Genomic DNA, 25,636 nt, shown 5'->3' with positions numbered 1-25,636 from the left:
GTCCCACCGATAATCTATCAAACTGGCTTATGAACCTTCAAAGTTCAACAAAATCAATTCTGAGTACCTTGTAAGTAACGCCACTGTCTGTGCCTGCATCCCATGGGATCAAATCCTGAACCACCTTTTGAACCCAGCCACATTCCTTGGTGCAGAGGTCCTCGGACGACAGTCCTACATTCCAGTCGGGGCTGGGGCCAAGCATGGCGAGGAAGGATGCCAGGTGCCGGGTCCTGTCCACAGAAAATTCGGCTGAGGGGGCAGCCCTCCTGCAAACAAAAATCATGAGCCTAATTGAAAAAGGCATGTAAAATCTAAGCTGCATAAAATAGATGACCTTGTATATTTTTAACACATCTGCAGAAACTTACAGACAGCAGAACGCAGAGGACTGACAGATAATGTATGATAAAAAAAAAATGCCGTGTCACAGAGCAAATAAGAACAGCACAGTAGGGTATGTATCTATATGACTAATAAAGCAAGACGCCTCAGCGTCAACATCAATTTTAAAGCGGAAACAACATGATGATCCTTCCGTGCACACAAAACTAAAGGGCAGTTAGGAACAAGTTAGGCAAGCAGGGGGCTACTGCAAGAGCTTTAACATCTGCCACTGAGAAAATAAATCCCACCCTGACTCAGTATTTATCAGGGGCCAGGAGGAAAGGAGAAGGTGGTTCTACTCCAAACAGATTTCAAAACGACTGGACTGCTACTGCCCTTGGGCACTCATTTTTAGGACCTTTTATAAAGTGTTTTGATGACTGAGTTTATGCATGCACAGTTGGGACACACATCATCAACAAAAGTAATCCATTCATTTGACAATAATTGCCTACACATATCATCTGTTTAACGATTTATTGCCATATTACTTTACCTTATCTGCAACTTTTCCTAATTTTATGATTTCATATTAAAAATAAACATCATCATTTGCAATTTCAGGGGGCAGGGAGATTCAGTCATTGCACGCCTGCGGCATTTATTGGCTGAATAAGACTTATACCCTTGCCAAGTTCTGGAGGCAACCATGATTGGTCCCTTTCAGCCTGAGGACTGTCACTGTAAAAGCATAGGGCTTGATTTTCAAAAGCATTTTCATGCTAAAAACTAGGTTTTACGTGTGAAAATACACTTTACCTGTCTAAGTGGGCTTTTGAAATTTGCTACAACATATGCCACTGAATTGTCAATGGGTTTTTCCTGTCAATTGCACATAACTCGGGAAAATGGCCTTTGAAAATTGCTAAAATTGTATGCTACATTTTTACCGGTGAACCCTTTTGAAAATTCGCCTTTAAGTTTATAGATGATGGGAAAGAAGGTTAAAAGCAAGGTAACACCCCATGTAAATGCAGATGACAGCTCTCAGCACCACAACCCTACTAAAGATCAATTCCAGCTGAGCTGGAAGTCCATAGGACAGAAGAAAGCTGCTGGATTAAACAAAAAAAGAAGGAAGAGGTCCATATTCAGTAAGCTGGTTAGTGGACAAGCTATCCGGCTAAGACTTGTCCCATATATTCAGTGAGATAAACGTCCCACTGAATATACTTGCTTAAGGTTATCCAGATAAGAGGCTGAATATGCAAACACTTGGCATTTAGGTGGATAATCTGTAAGCTATTCATCTAAATGGCTTTGAAAATTGACCTCAAAAAGCCCAGAAAACAGGAGCATGAGGCACAAAACTGTGCCCCGAGGGCGCTGCAGAAAAAGAAAGACTGAAGGGACCCTGCATGGATGTGCAGCATTATGGCAACCATGGGCATGCTCAGTAAGGCACAGTCAACGTTCTAGAATCTGACAGGGCCAGGCTTCATCAGATGATGTCTCCCATGTGTGAGGACGGCCATCTTGCTTGTCCTCTGAGAAACGTCCTAACATCCCTCTAATCTTGGTCCTCCCTTGCTTCCCTCTATCTCTTCTTTTCCCCATCTCTGCACTCTTCCCTCCACTCTGTCATTCCATGCAATCATCACCCTTTCCATGAAGAAATATTTCCTGATGTTCTTCCTGAGTATACCTGCTCAGAATTTCATATCATAACCCCTAGTTCATAGGAGCAGATGAAATTGCCATACTGTGTCAGACCAAGGGTCCATCTTGTTTCCAGCAGTGGCTAATCCATGTCACAAGTACCTGGCAAGTACCCAAACATTAAATAAATCTCAAGCTGCTATTCCTTATTCATTGATAGCAGTTTATGTATTTTTCCTCTAGGAACTTATCCAAACCTTTTATAAACCGAGTTACACTAACTGCTGTAACCACATCCTCTGGAAATTAATTCCAGAGCTTAACTATGCGCTGAGTGAAAAAGAATTTTCTTTGATTTGTTTTAAATGAACTACTTGCTAACTTCATGGAGTGCACCCTAGTCCTTGTATTATCCGAAAGAGTAAATAACAGATTCGCATTTGCCCATTCTAGACCTCTCATGATTTTAAACACCTCTTTCATATCCCCCCTCAGCAGAATCTTCTCCTTTAGTCTTTCTTCTTCATAGGGGAGCCGTTCCATGCCCCTTATCATTTTGGTCGCCCTTCTACATTTCTACAGCTTTCTTTCCATTGTGAAAGGTTTGCTTGCTGTGTATCATTAATTGCTTTAGGTAGTTAAAAGTTTGTATTATATCTTTTCTGTGTCTCCTCTCTCCTTCTCCAGGGTATATATATTCAGAACATTCAGTCTCATCTCACATGACTTTTGATGCAGATTCCAATCTATTTTGGTCACCTTTCTCTGGACTACTTCCATCCTGACTCTTCTTTTTAAGATATGATCCCCAGAACTGAACACAGTAATCCAGATTAGGCCTCACCAAAGACTGGTGATAATGCCCTTGTGCAAAGGTCAATCCCAGTTGAACTTGTACAAATATAAAAATAGCTCTTTCTTAAAATGCAGTCAGGAAAGAATGGTTGGGTCCAAGAATAGAGCAATTAATTCATGGGAGTAATAAATACTGTGGAAACAAGGCCTTCTGGAATCTGGAGAATGTAAGATAGTTGAGCCCAATTATAAAAACATCACTGTGAATTCAATTCCTATGTAAAAGCACAAATAGCAAACAATAGTTGTGGAAAGCAGTCATGCAACGGGACATACCAAGGCATGAACTCCTTTGGTTTGTCCCCTTTGGACATTAACCCATTGACAATGGAATTGCTGTCTTGAACCAGGCCGGCTCTTGGAAACACTAATGTCAGGGTGGGGCGTGGTTTCCTTTCAATCACAGCAGAAGTAGGCAAAGTCAGTGGGGAGATACACAGATACCCAAACCTCGGCAAAATGTAGAGAACAACTCAAAAGGTACCAATAGACTTTCCTCTAGTTGTATCTTGTCCTAAGGATCTCTGTTGGGCTGGATCTAGGAGATACAAATCCTCACATTCATAGCAGGAGTTAGCAGTTTGTGGGGAGACACACAGAGGCATCCAAACCATAGCAACATACAAAGAACAACTTGGGAATGGCATCTGAAAGGTTCTTATGCTACTGTACAAGGCAATTGATGGCCTAGCTCCGAGATGTTTTAACTCGGTCCTGAAAAATCCTTCATCCTACTCAAATACTACGATCTTTATTTCAGATTTTATTAGGTGCATCCCTATCAATCAAGTCCACCGAGCGGACTCCAGTGATCCTCTCTTTTCTGCAGCCAGACCCTTCCTTTGAAATGCTCTGCCTCATGACATAAAGACTGATATGTCATTGCTAAGCTTCGGGAAGCGACTGAAAGCGCTTCTTTTCATGCAGGCATTCGCCGATTGTCATTGTGAGAGACACCCTCTTATCCAGACGCAGTTCGTTGTTGACCAGGGGATGTTTTTCTGTCTTTTGTTAATTCTAGGCTTTTTGTATGGTGCCCACCTTTTTATGTTAGGTCTATGTGTTTTTGTTACCCATTTAGGACTGGGGATAGGCAGGCGAAAATCTTTTTTAAAACAAACAAATAAATAATGAATAAAAGTAAATCTACTACAACATCTTTTTTGTACGTCCTCTAATAGCTATTGCCTCCTACTAAGAGTCTAATTTTTCTCCTTAACCATTATGGCTACTAGATGTGAATGTTCAAATAGTTTGGCGAGGTACACTGAACAGCAAATAGTAGTATGGAAGTCTTCTATAGTATATTCTACCAAATGCATGTGGAAAGAGAATAGTCCATCTACTTACACGTTGAGAGGCTGCCAGGCAGGCCATTGTGCTTTTGCTTTGACAACTGTTAACACGTCATCACCCTGGAAATAAAAGAAAACATTCTATAAGCTCCTTTCTGTTAGTAATCTTGGCAGTAGGTTACAAATATTATATACTTGTTTATTTGCCTCCTTTATTCACAAAGAAGGATCTGTGAGTTGAAGCAGTAGTGTAGCATAAGTAAATGGCACAACCTAAAGAAAAGGATAGAATGTATACGCATGGTAGGTAGAAAATGGAGAACGTAGGGGCACGGATTAGATTGATGCTAATATTTAAAAAAAACTCTACTGTACAACTGATAGAGGAATGAAAGTTGCATGAACATGTCACACTTATCCTACAAGAACTACACTGGCTATCAATCCTCTACAGAACCAAATTCAGAATCCTTACTCTGATTGTCAAGGCTCTAGGAGAGAAAGGCTGTTCTTCTACAAGACTTCCAGACCTTTAAGATCCTCACTTGAGCCTCTATAGCAACTCCACTGACAAAAGAAAGAAAAAGAATGGATACCTATTGACTAACTTTCGGTAGCAGCACCTGCTCTATGGAATTCTCTCCAACAAAAACTGTGCCATATAAATGGCTACTCTCACTTCAGAAAGCAAATAAAAGCGAATACTTCTACCAGGCTCTTAATGCAAAACCCATGACTACCTCCATGCTCCACCCTGGAAAGCAGTGGAGACCGGCCTCTCCTCCAAGCTTTAGAATTAAACTGATTGCTCTAAACCGCCTGGCACCATATATGAATGCCGTGAATGTGTTGCTGCAATCTATTACTCCACTGAGATGTTGTGTATTTTACTGAGAGGTTGTGTAAGAGGTTGTGATATTTTTTCAAATTCAGACCTTTTAGCTAGTTTATTTATCAGACTATAATAGACAAGACAAAGCTGCTATCCCTACTGGTCTCTGACTGTACATTGCCTTTTTAAAATGTTGTACTCTTACCTTGGGTGAATTTCTTATTTTAAAAGGTAAATAACAACATAAGAATTGCCATACTGGGTCAGACCAAGGGTCCATCATGCCCAGTATCCTATTTCCAACAGTGGCCAATCCAAGTCACAAGAACCTGGCAAGTACCCAAACATTAAATAGATCTCAAGCTACTATTCTTTATTAATTAATAGCAGTTTATGAATTTTTTCTCTAGGAACTTATCCAAACCTTTTTTGAACCCAGTTACACTAACTGCCATAACCAAATTCTCTGGCAATGAATTCCAGAGCTTAACTATGCGCTGAGTGAAAAAGAATTTTCTTCAATTTGTTTTAAATGAGCTACTTGCTAACTTCATGGAGTGCCTCCTACTCCTATTATCTGAGAGAGTAAATAACTGATTTACATTAACTTTTTCAAGTTCTTTCATGATTTTGTAGACCTCTATTGTATCCCCCCCTCAGTCGACTCTTCTCCAAACTGAACAGCCCTAACTTCCTTAAGGTTTACCTCATAGGGCAGCCATTCCATGCCCCTTATTAAATAAAGGGAATGGTGGATGAAATATTTGACCCCTATTTCAGGATGTGAGCATGCACACACATTCAGACTTTCATCTGGACCAAAACAAAGACCCATTAAACTATCAGGATCCTCTTGGATCCCCTGCCATATCCTGAAAATTTGGTGTCTGTGGGATATGAAACAACAAAAGTTATTAGGAAGGGGAACACAGACAAACACACACACATGGATACAAATATTGATCTCACAAGGTCTCCTTATGAAAGTAAGCAAAGAGTGCAATCTGTGCTAAATGACTTCCAACTTTATCCTTTACAACGCTGTAACTTGAGGACAAGTTAAGTCCCTAAGCGGCAGCACACGGGTGATGCATGTTTGGGAGTAAGGAGCCTTTGGCTTTATTCAATAACATGGTAACTTTGAAAGCAGTAATTGGGCGCATGTGTGCCTGCGTTCGTCTGCCCCCGCCCAGGGACACGTTCATTTTATAATCTACGTACGTACATACACGCACGCATGTTACAAAGTAGCCTGGACGTGCGTACACGTGCGCTCCATTTTAAATGAATGCGCGCATGTTGTGCACAAATCCCGTATCTGCCGCATAAGTGGGGCAACTTTACAAGGGACGTGCGCTGATGCCATTCGCTGTCTCCCCAGTTCATTCCCAGTTCTCCCAGTTAAGGGATAGGACTTCTAAATCCTTTTATTTGTGCGCGCAGGGGGAGATACGTGCATGCTCTGGCGGCTTTTAAAATCCACTTGGCGTGCACGGGCCCAACTTGTGGACACATCTCCCGGATTTTGGCACCTGCTGGGCTTTTAAATTTCACCTTTAAGGACTTTTTCCTGTCTCTGTGATCATGAAAAAAAACCTTTACCGACTTGGAGGTCACGTTTCGAAGGGTTTAGGAGCCTCATTTTGGGAATTAGGTTCTTAAACGGGCCCTTTAGAAAACACACTGGGAAGAGCACCTGAATTTAGGGACCTTAGAAGCGAGAGTGACTGGGGGGGGGGGGGGGGGGGAGACAGAGGGAAGAAATGAGCCACCTAGTGCAGAGATTCAACAATAGCCGCCTAATTTGGGCGGCCATATCTAAGCACTGCCAAAGCAGCCCTAAATCTGGTGGCCGTTCCCCCTCCTGGTCCCTTCCCCAGCACCCAAAGCCCAGCCGGGAGGAGGATACAGACGTCCCCCAATTTCTCTAACAGCAACATTGTCTGCCTTGTCAGAGCGATGAACTACGACTGTACCCTCCCCTCCCGGCTTGGCTTCTACCGGGGGGGGGTAAGCAAGGGGAATTCTAATTGTGGCAGGCGGCTCCCCCAGTTACATTTTTAAAGTCTTGGGGAGGGGGGGGGGGGGCTTACCAGGGAGCTGTCAGCCTCTCAACTTTAAAATGCCACTGGGAGCAAGGGAGGGCATCTCAACAGGGGCATGCGGCAAGCTTGGTGTAGGCGGCCATTTTCAGGTAAGGCTAAATGACCTAATTCTACCCAGCTATTTAGCCTCATTTTCAGCTGAAACTCAGGTTAATTTAAAAGAAGCCAAAATGTATTTTCCCAAGTTTGGCTGCTCAGTAAGGCCATAAGAAGGGTTGAATAAGTCCCTGCTTTGGCAGACTCTAAGCTCAGAGTATAAATAGTAGAATAAGAATGAACAGAAGGTTGTTTTAACAAGGCTCTAGAGCACAGAAGTCATCTATCAGCTCTTTCGAAAAGTCTTTTCATATCTCCCACAGGAGCCTTTCACAATAAACTGGGAATATGGAATTCACAACTCGCTTCTGTTTTTTTCTGCACTAAAAAAATATTTCCCAATTAAAGCAAAAACCCACAGCACAAATGACTTGTAATTGTCAGTTCCTACAGAGCTGTACTTTCAGCTTCAGGATAATCGTTCTGTCTTTTGCTGGATAAGAATACTTTGACACCCCATGCTGGTTCTGATCCAGCCGCCTGACTTCATCCAAATAAATTATTTCTCACTGGTCAGTTTCATCACAGTTGTTCCGATCGCCCTTTGGACAAAGAGCAACCCAGTTACGGCACTGAAGGGTCATGCCTATTATTCTGAACTTTTCCTACCCTGCACGTTTGCCCTAGGAGGGCAGCAGTAGTAAAATTAATAATCCAATTTATACAAAACTGCATGCAGAGTCTGGCTCATTGGGGGTCACCTACTCTTTATCTGATGAGGGTCTGTCCATGTTCTGCCTGTGTGATCAAGGTGAGGTGCTCTGCTAGTGTGTAGTGATCTGTAGGGCTCCGGCTTGTTCCGTTTTCCCAATAAGAGATGTGTTGGCGTTTTAGGGGCTGGTCTAATATTTGCAATTCTGTCTTTTCATAGGCTCTATGGCCAGTTGCAGGGGGCCATATGGTTTTCCCGTACAGGCCCCGCACCATTTTGGTCGCCTTTCTCTAGAACGCTTCCATCCCGTCTCTGTCCTTTTTGAGATGAGGTCTCCAGAACTGAACACAGTATTCAGGTCAGGCCTCGCCGAGGATCCGTACAGGGGCATTATTGCCTCCTTTTTCTTGCTGGTTGTGCCTTTTTCAACACAGCCCCCAGCACCCCCTCTGGCCTTATCCACCACCTTGTCACATTGCTTCGCCACTTTCAGGTCATCAGACACTTTCACCCCGAGCTCTCTCCCCCACAGCTCCTTCAGACGGCTGTACCCCAAATGCATGACACTGCACTTCTTGGCATTGAATCCCAACTGCCAAATCTCTGACCCCCTCCTCGAGCTTTCCCAGGTCTTGCCAGGTTCTTATGGCCTGGATTGGCCACTGTTGGAAACAGAATACTGGGCTTGATGGACCCTTGGTCTGACCCAGTATGGCACATTCTTATGTCACAGCCAAGTGATATGTCCAAGAACAGCGCGACCTATAGCAACTGGGCAGGTCAGTCAGATGATCTGTTACCAAAGATGCCTTCATCAAGCCTTACGTCTGTTTCAGGTATCATACGACACACATTTTCACTGTATTTTTCAGGCTTTTTACCACATATAGTATAAATATGCAAAGATTTATTGGACATATGTGATTGCATTCAGTGTTATTTGCTGTACTAAATTGTAGCCTCTTATTATGAAATGCAGCTGTTCCTAAATACCTTCCCTGGCAGCACTGATTTACTCTGATTTGAATTCTGTTACCTTCTTGTAGATGAGTGGTCCTGCTGTTTTATGAATGACTAACTTTATGGCAATTTTCATACAAATCTGAACATTTCATTACAGAGAATAATTCAGTCCAGATCGCTAACATCTAAAATCTTCCAGTGTTACTACCGACTTTGCATAAAACTGCTTTGCTTCTCATCTCCTTTTAACTGCTACTTCCTCATGGCCTCCACACAATGGGCCATAACTTTAGAAGTTGGCAACAGATACCACTCCTCATGATGCCTTTCCTCTCACTCAGTGCCTGGGGGTGTTGGTGCCACTCCTCATGATGCCTTTCCTCTCACTGAGTCCTGCCAAACCCCTTGCTCTAGACCCTGGGGCCTACATGTCACTGTTGTTGGTGCCCTTTGTCCATCTCTTGGTGTCTTGGGGTGTTCACTTGCCTCTTTTGCTCCTCGTTTGGTGCCTTGGGGTCTTCATGCCACGGTTGTTGGTGCACTTTTGCACTGGTTTGACAAAAAAAAAGGTTCCTGCTGCTTTTCATGCTATGAAACATTTTTTGCAGCTCTCTGCTAGTTCAAGATATCACAGCTGAGAAACATCAAATTATGCAAACATTCCAGAACAAGAATCTTAGATTCTTGTTTAACGATGCGATATGAAGAAAGAAGACAGCTTCATTTCCAACAGCCAACTTTACTTCGTCAAGAACATTTCTGGCTCTGTTTTTCAAAAGAGAGCAGCTCAAATGCTGCAGCAATTGGCAGTGCTGTGGATGTATCTGTCGTTTGCATTCTTAGCTTTGATAAATTAGTAAACAGGCACATTTCCTAATAAAACTGAAAATTTGGCAAAATAAGTACACAAATGGCAACATGGCCTGTTGCCTGAAGATGCTGGACAGAGGCCAAGGTGAGATGCTAATAAAAGGCAGCTCCATGGCTTGTTTCCTTTTCTCCCTTGAAATATTTATTCAAAGCAGCATGGAGTTAGAGCTCCTTCTAAAAGAGCTGATGAAGCTGCAGGAGTAGCAAACTGTCCAAAGACAGTAGCATTATGGCAAAAGCTTCGGGCATAATTAATATGGGTGACGAGCAGGCAATCTAATGAGCAAATCCTAGAAATCCATTTAGCGTACCTTACCTCCTCCACCCTGAAAAAAATAGGTCCAGAGGATGAGCCGGGCTTTTAAAAGGGCACAATGAGGAAGACAAACTCGCACTACCTGGGTGAGCGTCTTTCCTAAGCGGTGAAGCCCAGGTGGCATATCAGACCCCAGGCGAGAAGGCTGCATGGAATTTGACCAGGTAAAAGCAGCCCGAGACGCCAAGAGATGGACAAAGGGCACCAACCATAGTGATGTGGTTTGTCTGAAAAAGGATACCGAAAAGGGGTTTTGGCAGAGCTTTTTCAAAATGGCCCCAGGCCTTTGCTCAGTGCCTACAGGATCTCGTCAGTCAGTGGCTTAGGCCAGAAACACAGCTGGTAACTAAGATAAGACTACAATTACCAGGGTATCTGCAGCGATGGGCACATCGCCCTTAGTGCACGAATGTGGTCCAGCTGTCACCTTGGCCACTATCCAGCACCTTCAGGCAATAGGTCATGTTGTCATTTGTGTAGGAGGGAAGTAAACCCCAAGACTAAAGCTGAGAATCTACCAACAGAATGGAAGAAAGAGCGGCTGAGGCCATGGGGTAGAAATCAAGGTGAAGGGCATCGTACTTCTAAGTTCCTATGGGAAAAACAGAGAAAGCCTCGCCCAATAGTTGCAGGCCAGATTTTGCATATGTAATGAGGTTATTCTCTTTACAGATCCACTTGAATGTGAGTGTACCAGGAACACTTTTAATGAAATTGGATAGTCGAAATGCCTAAAAAAGAATTAAACACGCTTTGACATTTATATAGTATGAGGAAGAGGATCATAGCAGGATCTGATTCTTGCTATTAGGTTTTTGTGATTTTAGCCTCAATCCCCAGGACTTCATCCCAACTACTTTTAAAAAGATGTGCTTCTCTACCAGCCCCTCCCTCTTCCTCTTTCCCTGGACACTCACATCCACCTATAAAGCTTCACATCCACTGATATTTAAATTTCCCAAGGTGACTATTTGAGAGTTTGCAGACTTCAAGCTGCTCAGCCATTTCAGATCCAAATATGAGATAAGTAAATGTGAGATACACTCTCCACTTTAGATAGAAAGTTTTAAGATAACTGAATTATGAATGTATATGAAAGATGCATGTATGGCGAGCAGCCAGGACTATAGGTGCTACTGCTCACAAGTTTGTGTCTGTTGCCATGTGACCGATATATATGTTTAAATAAGGAAGCATGGACCCAGGTGCTCAGAGCCCTGGCAGAAGGAATCCCTTTCACAGAAGAAGCCAAAAGACCATGGTAATAAAATTGTTTGTTTTCAGTGTGGCGAGGCTGGTGGTCACATTTCTAAGTTCTGCCATTTTGTGGATTGTGATTGTACAGAGACGTGTCTGCAAGGAATGTCCCATAATGAGGGGACTGGTGCTGATTCTTATTTCTGTACCACTATTAGATACTTAGTGAAGTACCAATGCAATCAAGAGACCATCCATGTCCTGTAGAGCTTACAATCTAGTGAAGATACAGACAGGACAGATAAAAGGCCAAGGAATGTATTTATTACAGAAAACATGGCATAAAGATCTGGGAATTCTGCTTCCTACCAGGCTCTCCCTTAAGAACTAAAGTCAAAGTAGTGAAGCCTACATTTTTTTTTCAAGTTCAGACGTGTGAGATGTTTCAAATATATCTTGAATACAGATGATTTTCATATGGCTTAGATCAGTGTAATGTGGTTTATGTAGGTCTCCCCATTATAGGTTCTTCAGGTTTTCTTTTGAGGATGCCGCAGCCCAGCTGATAATCAGGGGGTGGCATTAGAGATCATAGCACCCCTAAGTTGAAGGATTCCCCTTGGCTCCTGCTCACCCTGTGAGCTACATTCAAGATGCTTGTTTCGATTTATAAGGCCCTTAGAGGTAAAGGCGAGAGTATCTGGGGGATCTTCTGATGACTTACTCCAAGTTCCCTGCTCCAGTTTGCAGGGAAATATTTGCTAGTGATTCCTTCTCCTAAAATTATCTGCCTGCAGGAAACCTGTAAGCACGCCTTTTCCATGGCTGGCCCCATATGATGAGACTGCCTAACTTTCATCATTAGAGAAGAACCAGCTCACGAAACCTTCAGGAAGAGGGTTAAGACTCACCACCACCTTAAACTTATTTATTTACTTGTTAAAACATGTAGAGGCTGTGTTATCCACAGTTCTAGGCAGCTCACTTACAGGTCGATCCAGTAACGTGCAGTTAAAGATTCCCCGTCTGTAACGTGCTGGGAGCGCACAATACAGACGAGTAAGGCCATCCAGCCATACAGTCTCCAGTTTCACGCGTCCCTAGCGCTTCCTAAAACAGACGCATAACCCTTTCCGCACCCAGCATGTAAATGAACGAAAAAGCTGTATAATGAAGGAATTAGCTATTCCCCTCCGATACTGTAACGGGCGCTGATACTATCTCCTCCGTAACCCGCTGTTTTGCCGCGGCCTTAACGTGTTAGTTTACCGCCTCCCCCTAGTAGGAGTTAGTGTAGTGTAAAAAACATTGCTTACCCGCCCTGGTCCCGTCCGGTCTCCGGTCCAGCCCGTCCGGTCTCCAGTGTAGCCCCAGTCCGGTCTCCTGCAGCCCGTCCGGTCCCCTCCTCCCGAAGCAAAAAAAAAACAAAAAACGAAAAAGTAGCAAGGCTCGGGCCTGCTACGGCAGTCCCTTCTCCCTTCCTCCCGATTTCGCACGGCCATTCATCCAGGCAGAGGGAACCGGTGGCGAAAACGGCCCACGGTTCCCTCTGCCTGGATGAATGCACGACCACCCGGCTCCCTCCGCCTGAATTAATGCGCGCCTGTGCGACCCGGCCTCGTTTGAACACGCGCCCACCCGCCCCCCCCGGATCCCGCTGCCGCGCCCGCCCAATCGAACACGCGCCTACCCGCCCGCGGCCTCGATCGAACACCCGGCTCCCGCCGCCGCCCGCCGGCCGCCTGGACCCACGCCGCTGCCTGGATGACCGCATGAAAGTGACAGGTATTTAAAAAAATTTTTTTTTATAACACTCAGGTTTTTACATATTTTTGGTTTTTTGTTTTTTTTTTACACTTCCTGGTGCCTGTCATTTCAAATGTCATTTGAAATGACAGGCACCAGCGCACCCAGGTTACTGTATAGGCGCTGTATTAAGCGCCTATACAGTAAAATGGGTTACGCGGGCATAACCCTTCCCTACCGCTTTAAAGCCGCGGCATGCATTTGCATGCGATTAGAGGAGAGTATCGGGGACTAAGTGAAGAGAACTGTGCGTGCGGGGAGGAAGGGTGCGCCTGACACTGCCGCACTGTTTCTACCGCGGCCTAACTGTATCGACCTGATAGATAGCTGCAAATAAAACAAATACCCTAACAGTTCAACCATATATAGTCTAAAAACAAAACAAAGAAACAATGTGTTTTCCATATAAAATCCCTTATCTCTCATTTCTAAATAATGTTTGTCTTACCCCATAGCTAAAACAGAAAAACGTATCTTTCCTCACAAATCCCCTTTGCCTCATCTCCTTTTTTTCTCTCTCTCTGAGGCCGATGCAATATCACGCGTGTAAAAATGTGCCGTGGTGAATATTTTCACACCTGCATAATATGCGTCTCCCTGCCCAGTCCACCCTCTTCCAGCTTCTAGATGGTCTGATTAATCTTTTGCCCCCACCCCCCCCCCCACAGGTCTGAGGTCTTTGTTCATCAAGACCACTCTAGACCTCCTCCTGAGATTTCCTCAAGCTTCTCCCTGCCTGAGGCTTCAAAACCAATTTTATTGGTGCCCTTTGCCCCTCATTGGAGCCTTGGGATGTTCTTGCCATTGTGGGTGGCTGCTTTGCTCCTTTCATGGTCCTTTCGGAGGGGGAGGGGGTCTTCATTTATTTAAAAATATTTGATATGCCATCCTTTGTTTTGCTTTTCCCTCTACAGTGCCTTGGCGTTTTCTCTGTCGTCTTTGGTGCTTTGTTCCCTCTCCGTGCCGCCTTGGGTTCTTCGTGCCTTTCTTGCTGCTGCTTTGTACCTCCTTAGTGCATAGCACTGTTGTTGGTGCCCTTTACCTCCCCTCTGGAGCCTTGGGGTGTTCTTGCCTCTCTTGCTGCTGCTTTGTTCTTCTTATGGAGCCTTAGGGAGCATCTGCCTCTGTTTGGGCTATTTTACCCTGTCTTGATGCCTTGGGCTATTCGTACCACCTTTTGGTACCACTTTGAGACAGTCTTGGTGTCCTGAAGTGATCGCCCCTCCCCCCCCCCTTCTGATGATGTTTCATTAGAATTAATTAGAAAACCCTAATTTTAGAGCCCAGAATAGGATGCATTGCTTCCCTCATTGACTTTAATGGGAAATCAATGAACGAATGAAACAAATGGAATAAAAATCTTTTTTTCATTTGAAATGAGCAAAATGACATTTTGGGGCATAACGAAATGAATGAGTGACCTGAAACGAAAAATGTTTAAGTGCACATCCTATTGTATTTCCACACAGTTTGATGTACAAAAACTAAGAGCCTTGGAAGCAAGGCACGGCTGAAATTTACAATAAATCTCACCTGCTTTCTCCTTACTTTCAAACTAATTAACATGCTCAGTCTCACTTCAGAATTGAATTCAAGCACAAAGTGTGCTATCAAAGCCTTGACCATCAGACAGAAAAGTAATTTGGGATGACTGGGCTATCTACACAAATATCCTACTTTTGCACTAATGGATTTATAAGAAAAATGACACTAAATATAGTTATAACATTTGTAGCTTTAATAGGTTTCTAAGTGAGAATAAATGGATTAGGTAATTTATCTCAATTTTCACAGTTGATTATAAGAAAGTCTAACATGATAAATCTTCATATCATATTCTGTCTGAAAGTATCGGGCACCATTTGTTTCTTCCTTTGCATTTATTCATTAGAAATAGCTGAAGAGCGGGAGCAATAGTTTTTGCGGTGGGTAATTTGTGGCAAGCCCACCTGAAGTGGCAGGACCAGCAGGCCTTGAACTAAAGTCTTCTAGCCTGAGCTATCCAATCACCTTAAGTGCTAATATTTCTGTATTTATTTATGGTGGGGTTGCCACAGAAAATAAATGAGTGTACCTGAGGAGACATGATGGGCCTTGTGGTCTTTACCTGCCCTTATGTTTTATGTTTCTCTGTTTCCAAGTGATGTACAAATGATTTAGTACGTGGAGAGCCCTGGTGGGTTTCTACTAAAAGGAATGCACCAACTGTGTAGGGAGAGAAGCACCTTTAGTTGGTGTGCAGCTCCCCCATGTGGGCTGCTGTGTTGGTTGCTCCTTACCGCTATAAAAAGGAGAAACAGCTAGAGGGGGGTGTGGTTTTTTTGAGTTGATCTTTGAGGTTGGAGTTTTGCCTGCTCCTCCTTTGATTTAGAAGCAAATATCTTTGGACCTTTAGGAGTAAGGTTTGGGTTGGAAAGAAGAAAGGGTGACATCTTCTCTTTTCAAAAACTGCTTTGCCTCCTTTTTTTTGGACTTAACTTTAGAGGAAGTTTTTAATCCACCCTTCCTTCACTTTTTTGTTGATTTTGGAAGCCTGGGTTTTTATTTTTAATCCAGCAACTAAATTCCCCAAAAGCCTAGGGAATTTAGTCACGGTCAGGAAGAAAGGAGTTTTAAAGGAATCTCTCGCGCAGAGAGAGAGAGAGAGATGCAAGGCCCCATTAACTGGAGGAGTGGATTCTCATTCATTCACGGGAGGAGAGAAGGAGAACTGGGGCACCAGCACACATCATCAGGATGTACTGCAGGAGCTTGGATGAGGAGGACTCAGCTGAATCAAGGTATGACAAGTGGGCCCGTATTGTTTGCCATCTAAATTTAGTGAATAATCCTATTCCACCTCCAAATCCCCCTCTGCAACTGGAAAGGGATGTGGACAGAAGAATAAAATTAAAATATCAGTAAAGAGTCACAGATATATTGGAACTGAATTATTTAATGGATTTCTTGGAAGAAAAAGGCTTGTATGTTGTCAGTTACCTCATTTCGACAGAACTGCACACAATACTCAAAGTGCAGTCACACCATGGATCTATCTAATGGCATTATATATTCTGTTTTCTTCTCTATTCCTTTCCAAATAATCCCTAACATTCTATTTGCCTTTTTGACCGCCACTGCACACTGAGCTGAAGATTTCAAAGTATTGTCCACAAGGACTCCAAGCTCTTTTTCCTAGGTAGCGACTCCCAATACAGAACCCAGCATCATGTGCCTGTAGTTGGAATTATTTTTCCACATTAAATTACATCTGCCATTTAAATGCCCAGTCTCCTAGTTTCACAAGGTCCTCCTGCACTTCTTCACATTCCGCTGCTATTTTAACGACTCAAAACAATTTTGTGTCACCTGAAAATGTGGTCACCTTACTTGTTCCCTTTTCTAGATCATTTATGAATATGCTAAATAGCACAAATCTCACTATGGACCCCTGGGGCGGTCCACGAATGACCTTTCTCCATTTGGAAAACTTACCATTTATTTCTACCCTCTATTTCCTGCCTTTTCTCCAATCCATAACAGGACACTGCCTGACCTCCCGGTTTCCTGAAGAGCCTCTTATGAGAGATTTTGTCAAATGCTTTCTGAAAACCCAAATATAGTATCAACTGGTTGACTTTTATCCACACCTTCCAATAAATGAAATAAATTGGTAAACCTTTTCAAAGACCATGTGGACTCTACACCATTGAACTATGTCTATCTATATGGCCAGTAATTCTGTTTTTAGGAACAACTTCTACCATTTTTACCGACATCAGGCTCTCTGGTCTAAGGTTTCCTGGATCACCTCTGGAGCCCTTTTTAAAAACTGGTGTCATATTGGCCACCCTCCAGTCTTCAAGTAACCTGGCTGTTTTAACTGATAAAGTACCTATGCACTTTGCTTCAATGTAGCCAGTTTTGAAATTTGCTCCCTAAGAAATTGTCCAGCCATGCATGTAATATTCTATTACAATATGAATTGCTAGGCCTACTTCAACTGTTCTCAGAAAAATGTTCTAGCCATCAATACACTGGCAATCTTTCTTTGCAAAAACGTTGCTAGAATACAGAATCTTGTATATAGTTATTTTTTTCAAACTCTTATCTAATGGCCCTGATTAAGTCCACTGGACACCCTCTTTCCTCTACCCCTCCCATCTTGTTCCTTCATCTCCCTGTTACATGTAACTTTAATTTTTTCTCCTTCTAAAGCACGTTTTTTATTTAATCCCATTGACTGTAAACCGCTGTGATATGCAAATGAATGTTAGTATATAAAAGTTTTTAAATAAATAAATAAAATAAATAGAATGCTTTTTAGTCCTATATGCAGGACAAAGGCCAATATCTTATAAAGATTTACCAAAGCAAGTACTTTTTATAGAACATGATCCCATTTGAATAATATAGAAGGATTTTTAGGTGATAAGAACTGACACACCAGTGTATAGAAAGAAAACTACCTACGTGCTGTACAACTAGTGTATATAGTACAGAGTTGGGTAAACTATGGCTTGCAGGCCAAATCTAGCCCATGGAGCATTTCCGTCTGGCCTTTACTGCATAGCTGAAAATGTTTAAATTAATGGCCCACCGATGTTCCGAGGCTGTTCCCTGCTACCTGCTTATATCATCAGGAAGGGCAGTGAGCTGTAAGAGGTGCCACCCATAGCCGCCTCACCAGTGCTTAGTCCCAACATTGTGTGGAGTGGGGAACTTCATGAGAGAGTTCCAAGGTTATGTGTGTTGACATCAAAGGCCTGATGTAGCACGCCTCTTGATATGTCATAAACAGTAGACATTTTGGGCCTTTAAAGTACAGAGGGAAAACAATGGAGTAAGTGTAAATTGTTCATTTCCCTGCCTGGCTAGGGTAAATTAAAATTATAAAGGAGATAGCCCCTGGCTGCTTTCTTTTGAAACTGGAAATACCTAATGGTAACTTGAAGCAGTTCCTTGAAATCTCTTTTTTATCAGTTACAGAGGAGTACAAATGCCAAATGTTCCTTTTGAAAGTCAACAGAAGGGGCATTAACATGTTCTTGTGATGGTTATTATCATCATTTGATGTCAGCATGGGGTGCATTTGGCTGGAAGTGAATGCTATATTATTTAGTAGGTCATCAGTGAAATTAAGAGGATGACTTTCAAACAAATGCGTATATCGGCATATATGTGTATATATGGCCATGAGCAGATCTATGCTAGTGTTTTATAACCTGCAAGTGAGATATATGCATGTTTTATAAAACATGTGTACCTCTACCCCACAACATATGCAAGCATGTAGGCTTACATGTGAATACTATCATAAGCAAATTGCTGGTAGACTAGATGGACCTTTTGGTCTTTTTCTGCCGTCATTACTATGTTACTGTGTTATACACTCTTTCAATGTATTGTATCAATGCATTAAATGCATATACTTTAAAAAAATATATGTGGATATATTTTATGCACAAAAATAAAGTAAATCAAGATTTATGCATATAAGTTGGTGTATTTTAAAACATGCACGCATCAAAGAAATGACCAGTTTTACTAATGAGTCCACCAGTTTGCCCAGTCCTTCTCCAAGTCATTGAGACCATCCTAGTTTCTCAGGCTGAACTCCCCCCAGTTTGCCCAGACTCTCCACCTAGTCAGTATTACACAATAAATACGTGTAATATCACTTATGCCAGATAATTAGCACGTATACAATTATGTGAGTAAGTTGACAAATCTATGGAGGTCATTTTCGAAAGGATTTACATGTCTAAATGTAACAGACATTGTAACAATTTTCAAAAGCCATTTACTCGTGAAAAGTGCTCTTAGGTGGGTAAATCCCACAGACAATTCAATGGCATGCATTGAAGCAATTTTCAAAAGCCCACTTACACGGGTAAAGTGCATTTAGATGTGTAAACCCCATTTTTAAGCATGTAAATGCTTTTGAAAATCATGTCTTATATGTGTGCCTTTAAAATAGAAATTTATGTGCATTTATGTTGGCTCTGCCCTGGAATATCAACTTTTATAAAATACAGAATGTGTGAACAGAGGCTACTTATAGAATGTATATGTTAATTTTAAGAGTAATATTTTCAAATGGATCCTTAAATGGACATTACTGGAAAAGGGGGATACTAGAATTTATTATTATTATTATTATTATTATTAACCTTTCTCATTCAGCCTATGAGATACCGGTTATATTTGAAATGATGAATTTACTGATGATAGATCTTTTAAACGAATAAATAAATAAATAAATAGCATCTTTGTGTTAGCTTAGGTAAGCGATACACTACTAATTCATTCCGATTAGCCAATAAAAAGCTAGAGGTTGAATACTAATGAGCCTTTTCAATTAAGTATAAAAGGTAAGGATGCATTGTTTAAAGAGTGAGAGGGGGAGGAATAGCATGAGGTGAGATGTTTATCTGTGGCTTGGTTGCACACCAGAAGATAAAAAAAAAAAAAATGGAAAAGCAATTGTCTTTCTTTTGCTGTAGGGAGTTTGCCATTTGGGTGCTCCCATATTCAGCCAACTGAAACAGTAGTCCCTTTGTTGCTTTTTTTTTTTTTTAGAAGACGCAATTAAAGTGATAAATTTTGTTTTGTTTATTTTCCAGTTAATGTACGGTCCTAGAATAGCTACTTACACGTCACTGAGTACATTTTCAAAGAGGTTATGCATGGAAAATTAGAACATACGTGCATAAGTAGCCTGTATTCGCATATGCGTTATTTTATAAACAAAGGTAACTGCATATTTTCAGTGTCTCCCGCACATTTACCAGCGCAAAAAAAAGGGAGTTCCAGCAATTTTACACCTATTAACTAGAGCAATTGATATTGGACTTGTCTGTGGTCTGCAATTTTGGGGTGGAAATTCTGGGTGAACTGGTAGGGGCTCAGGCTGAAGTGCTATGGGATCTAGATGAAGTGAAGGCACATTGGATGGACTGGCAGAGATCATGACAAAATGGTGATTTCAAATATGCATACAAGGAAGTATTTCTTTGCACATACATTATAAAGTTCCTGATTGTACATGTACATGCTCTTTTTTATGCACTTAAAATATACACGTGTATGTTTGTATTGCAGTGGAAATGTACGTGCGATTTGAAACATAAATACCCAATATTTTATAAACTGCGCAGATCCCACCATGTAGTTTATAAAATATTAAGATAAATCTCCATGTGGCCACTTACATGCACACACACACAGTAACACAAATAGGTTTGAAATTATCCTCCCATAGTATTAGGACATTCCCATAGGGAATTTCGGAAGATTTGTCACAATTTTATTAGGAATAGACAGAGAATATTTTCATTTCTTAGAGTTTGGACATCATCTTCATGAGTCAAGTTGACCCTGATTCTGTGCTGGACCCCAAGCATCTGCGACTACTCTATGAACCATCTGGTCTGCAGAGAGGTTTGTCTAAAATATTCAGCTATGATGTGAGATTAAACCAAGAGCTTATGCTAATATTCTGGCCAGAATTTATAATGGAATTTTGCAACCTCAATAATTTTTAATTTTCTGCAAGTGTCCTGATCTGAAACCTAGGGCCGGATTAGTGGATTTCTTTCATAATTTACAAAGTGCACATTTTCTTAATTTTCAATGCTAATAAATCCTCTTTTTACGAATGCTAAGTGCTTATTTCCTATATAGTATAAGAATCCGAATGTGTTATGTAAAAGTGCATGCATTGATCTTGTTTATATTGCTTGGAATTGTAATATTGTGTGTTTATTTTATTACATGTCGTTTTTCCTTTCTGCTCCAGCCTCTCCTCCCCACCCCTGGGAGAACCTTCAGTTTGTGTGGGTACAAGCCCATTCTAAACCACACAGCTGAGAGGTGGAGTTTACATAAAAAGTGTCCATGGTTTCCTGCTCTTCGAGGCTCTTTGCATTCTTTTGCTATGACCAAGCCGGTCCAACCAAAGGCCATTGCCAACCAGGGACATTCCGAGACGGTCACTCTGCTGCCGCCGCCGCCTGTGTTGATCCACATAGCATTGCTGCTGCTTCCATGGATTAGATAAACAAAAAAATTAGAGACATATTTATCACCATAAGGGAGATTTTTCTTTATGGTGGTAGGATCCGGAAGAAATATGTAGAGGTTTGGGGTTTTTTTTTGGGTTGCCTGTGTTTCCTTTTTAATAAGGCAATATTTTTCTGTTCTTGGATGGGTTCTTGGAAAAATAAGAGGTTAGGAAAGGGTTGTGTTGCCTGGTTTCGAGTTTTTTTGTTTTTATTTTGATAAACGAGATTTCTCTTTTCTTTGGTATTTTATGAAACAATGTTTTTTTTTTTTTACTTTTTATTTAAGAAACAGAACAGAGAAATTTTTTTATGCATTGCAAATCCTCCTTTTTTTATTTTATTTTTTTATTAAAGGTAGCCAGAGAGCTGTCACTGTCTATAAAACAAGAAAATCCACTCACTCTACTCTGGCACCCCCCCCCCCCCCCCAGTGCAAGCATGACCTACTAATGTCTCCTTGTGTAAAAAATATTTGCCCACCCATGTTACTGTACCACTTTCTGTTTCTTTTTGGACTTAGATCTGCCTTATTAAACCCATCGAGAATCCCCAAAGCAGCTTGCAAAGTAATAAAATGAAATACATCATAAATATAATTCATATTAAATATAAGTCATAAAAACCTTTAACCACCAAATAAATCTTACTCTCTCGCTAGGTGATGGATTCAGTCATGGTATAATAAATAAATAATAAAGCATACTAATATAATCAATAATTAATATAAACCACACTCAAAGGCGCTCCATGCTTGGTTGTAAAACTGAATATAAGGAGATAATTTTTCACTCCTATTTCCCATTCCCACCTCCATATTAAGACCAGGGTGCCATGTTAATATGACTATTTCTCTGAATGAAGATCAGGATTATTATATAACCTCTTCCTCAGTAGACAGTCAGAGGAATTAAATATTTATTTGCACTGGTATGTGCAAGAGTTACCACTGTATTCAGAGGTACAGATGAGATGACATTTCTAATTAGAAAGCTAATGGAGTTTTCAATAGCAATATTTCTTCCAGCAGACTGCAAATTTCAGACTCTGAAGTTAATAATTAAAGTTAACCTGCCTCATATTTCTTAATTAAGCACAGGCTGAATTAAAAATATTCCCAGAAGAGGAGAATAGTCTGCTTGCAAGCATAGCAGGAATCACAGCTTTTGTGTGTTTACCTATGTATTCACAATAGCCTCATAAAAGCAAAATTGCTGAGCCAAATATCTGAACACATTTGTCCTGTGCGTTTTTTTTTTTTAAATCATGCTTTAAAAAAAATAAATAAATAAAATAAAAGGTATCCAGGTCAGCTTATGTGATCATCTACAGTATCCTGTAGAAAATTACTGCAGTCTATGGCTTGCAACCATGAATTCTCCAGCATAGAGACCATTGCACAAAGTCTGTTAATTTCAGATTTTCTGCTTTTCTTAGTCATATACAGTACATGTTGCTAGAATATTAACTGATCTTATCTTTGCAGTTATGCTGCATTCACATTCGACTCAAATATTTTTGGAAAACGTACTTGCGATCAATACTAAAGTAGAAATAAATATTTTGTTTGAAAACAGCATTTTATTAACAAGAGTATAAGAATTGCCAAACAAACTGAGATCAAAGACCCATCTAGTACATCCTGTCTCTGAAAGTAGCAAACGGTAGAGTTTTGTTGGTGTTTTTGAAAACAAAGGCACAAGTTGTTTCGTGTTATTTGAAAAAACTGAAAAGAAATGCTAATGCAATTGTTTGCATTTCATTTTCAGTGCACACTATTTGCAAATGAAGGGGCCGATGTATTAAAACCCATGCTAAAACTGGTGTTAATTCGGCCATTATATTTGTGGCCGGGCCCTGTTTTTCGAAAGGGCCCTGCCACCCGCGTAACCCCCGATATGCGCCAAATTGCTGGGCCAACTGAAAGGGCAGGGCGGGGTCAGGGACTGGCCGGGACAGTGGCCATTAGGCCCTATCCCGGGGAAACGCATGACGGCAGCCGGTTGGCGCATGGAAGATACTTCAGCTCTGGAGGAGCAGTAAGTATGAAAGCAAAAAAATAGGATATAATTAGGTTTAGTTTAGGGATCGGGGAGGAGAGGAGGAAAAGGGAGGAAGGGTAGGTAGGGTTATAGGAAAGTTCCCTCCGCTCCTTAATTGGAGGGGACTGGGAGGGAACTGGGCAAAGGCCCAATCGCGTCGCTACGCTTACTTTAGAAAATGTCCTCCTCCCTGCGTGTGCGAGTCGCGGGCCGCCCGCACATGCATGCATGCATGTTAAAATCCGGCGCACGTGCGCCCGGATATTGTATTTTATAACATGCGCGCACGTTATAAAATGATCATGTCCATGTGCACGTGCCGGGAACCGCGTACACATGGACACTTACCTGTTGGTTTGAAAATCTATCTTTGCCATTGCCCGAAGGTCTTGGATGCAAGAATTTGCTTTTTTCAGCTAACTGAACTATGAACGTTACTTTTGTAAACCGTTGTGATCTTTTACATGGAACGAAAGTATATAAAATGTCTAAATAAATACATAAATTGATTAAACTCCTGGGTCCGAGATGGTGGAGAGAGGAGATGATTTGTACACTGCGGTCTCTGCTAGCTGGATTGTACAAATCCACTCCTTTTCATCACTTATAAGGTCTAAAATTCTTCAATGATGTCAAATTTACAATGAATACCCCTGGGATGTTTCTCTAACGCCATCCCCTAACCCATCTCCCGAAAACTCACACCGAATCAAGGTGCCCCCTTACAATGGTCATATATTGAGTGTCAGGCTAAGCCTTATATAAAGACACTCTCTCTCTCTCTCTTTTTCTTCCTGCGCACGACGAGCCGCGGACATACGCACATGAAGAATATTTTACAACCTGCGCGTATACTTTATAAAATAACGCATATCTTTGCGCGTGGCCCTTTTAAAATATATCCAATATTGTGTTCATATAGAGCAATACTACATGGAGGTATTTTTCAAAATTTCCTGCACTGGTGCAGAGTCCATGGTGTTTTTAACTGAGGCTTTGTATCAGTTTCCTAAAGGGAAGAATGACAATTCTCTTGAGCAAACTGCACCTGCAGACATCTGCACCGTGTTTACTGAGGTTACTTTTTCCAAAATGCAAAAACGACATACGTTGCTGCCTCTCCACCATGCAGGTAAAATTGTGTGCAGGTTTATCTGCAACGAAAGCTGTCAGTTTTCAAAACCGCAAATCTACCTGCATAAATCAGCACTTTTGCAGATAAATAACTTTTGAAAATTCCCTTGTTTTTCCTTTAGGAAAAAGAACAACATTACTTTCCTCAGTTGCATGAAAACTATCACTGTATTGAGTGAGATAATTGATGTTGAAAACATCCCTTCTAGATTTTACTTATCTCCATCGTAAAACTGCTCAAACATTTTGCACCTTGATAGAACCCGAGAGGCAGTTAATGAGGCCAAAGGGGATAATTAGTTTAGAGCATTTGCTACTTCTGTTAATATGAAAAAGAACGATTTTATTTCAAAGTTAATTTTACCTCCTGAAATGCTCCTTTGATCATACTGAATAAAACTGACTCAGACTTTTTTTGCTAAGCTATTAAATTACAACATGTTAGGAGATTAACGAGAGTCATTAGCAAGTGAGCAAATTCTCAGAAGAGATTTTGTAGAAAAATAGTTACAGAGAGGAAGTTAAAAACAGAAGTTGGGAAAGAACTTGATTCTTTTCCTTTCTGGAGCAGAGAGAAAAGCATTGGAAAATTTTTTGATAAAGAATTAGGTAGCTGAGCCACACAGGAAGATTGGAATCATAAGAACAGAAGAATTTAACCTAAGACTTGTCCTACTGGGTCAGGCCAAGGGTCCATCAAGCCCAGCATCCTGCTTCCAACAGTGGCCAATCCAGGTCACAAGTACCTGGCAGGACCCCCAAAAGGTCGATAGATTCCAAGCTGCCTACCCCAAGAATAAGCAGTGGACATCTGCAATTCCCATCTTAATAATGGTTTATGGACTTTTCCTCCAGGAACTTGTCCAAATGTTTTTGAACGCAGATACACTAATAGCTTTCAACGCATCCTCTGCCAATGAGTGGGGACAGTGTGTGACAATCTTGGCAAGAAGAGTGGAGCATCAGGGCAGAATCCTTATGAGGGATTATGTAACTCCAGTAAGAATTAAGGCAATGGATAATCCAGGATTTGATGCATGGTGGAGACAATATAGTGCAAGGAGTGATATGTGAGCCACGTTATTTATAGTTGTTCAGTTATTCAGAGCTTTTGGAATAATAAATAAAAAACAGTCAATACACAGTGGGAGATGTTTTGCCAGAAAGACCCGAGGACTTTTCTCTTATATTTTCTTTCATTCTTGCAGGGAGCGAATGGATTAATCTAGTTAAGGGATGGGACGTTAGTGGGCTGTAGAGTAATTCTGGCAAATTGGAAAATTCAGGGGGGGTCACTTACATTGAGCACATGCTTTGCAGAAGTAGGCAGAACGGTGGGAATTAAAGTGCCAAGATGTGGTGTGAAATGATAGCTGCATGCAGGATTTGGAGCTCTGACATTATATTCCTGGAAAATCCCAGGACTGGTACTCAGTGGTATGTGG

General features: G+C 41.5%; 1 protein-coding gene across 2 annotated transcripts in view; it reads right to left on the bottom strand.

Annotated features, from left to right (window-relative positions):
* The window catches only part of SPON1 (spondin 1), a 310,402-nt gene that overhangs the window by 43,232 nt on the left and 241,534 nt on the right, over positions 1-25,636 (bottom strand). For both annotated transcript variants that reach the window (XM_029582226.1, XM_029582225.1), the window contains exons 7-8: positions 4,192-4,256; positions 68-269 (exon numbers count right to left, since the gene is read on the bottom strand). In XM_029582226.1, coding sequence (XP_029438086.1) covers positions 68-269; positions 4,192-4,256 — 267 coding nt within the window. The remainder of the gene's footprint in view (positions 1-67; positions 270-4,191; positions 4,257-25,636) is intronic.

This window comes from Rhinatrema bivittatum, chromosome 17, assembly GCF_901001135.1.
Source record: "Rhinatrema bivittatum chromosome 17, aRhiBiv1.1, whole genome shotgun sequence".
Lineage (NCBI taxonomy): Eukaryota > Metazoa > Chordata > Amphibia > Gymnophiona > Rhinatrematidae > Rhinatrema > Rhinatrema bivittatum.
This window is presented reverse-complemented; position numbering and strand designations above follow the sequence as displayed.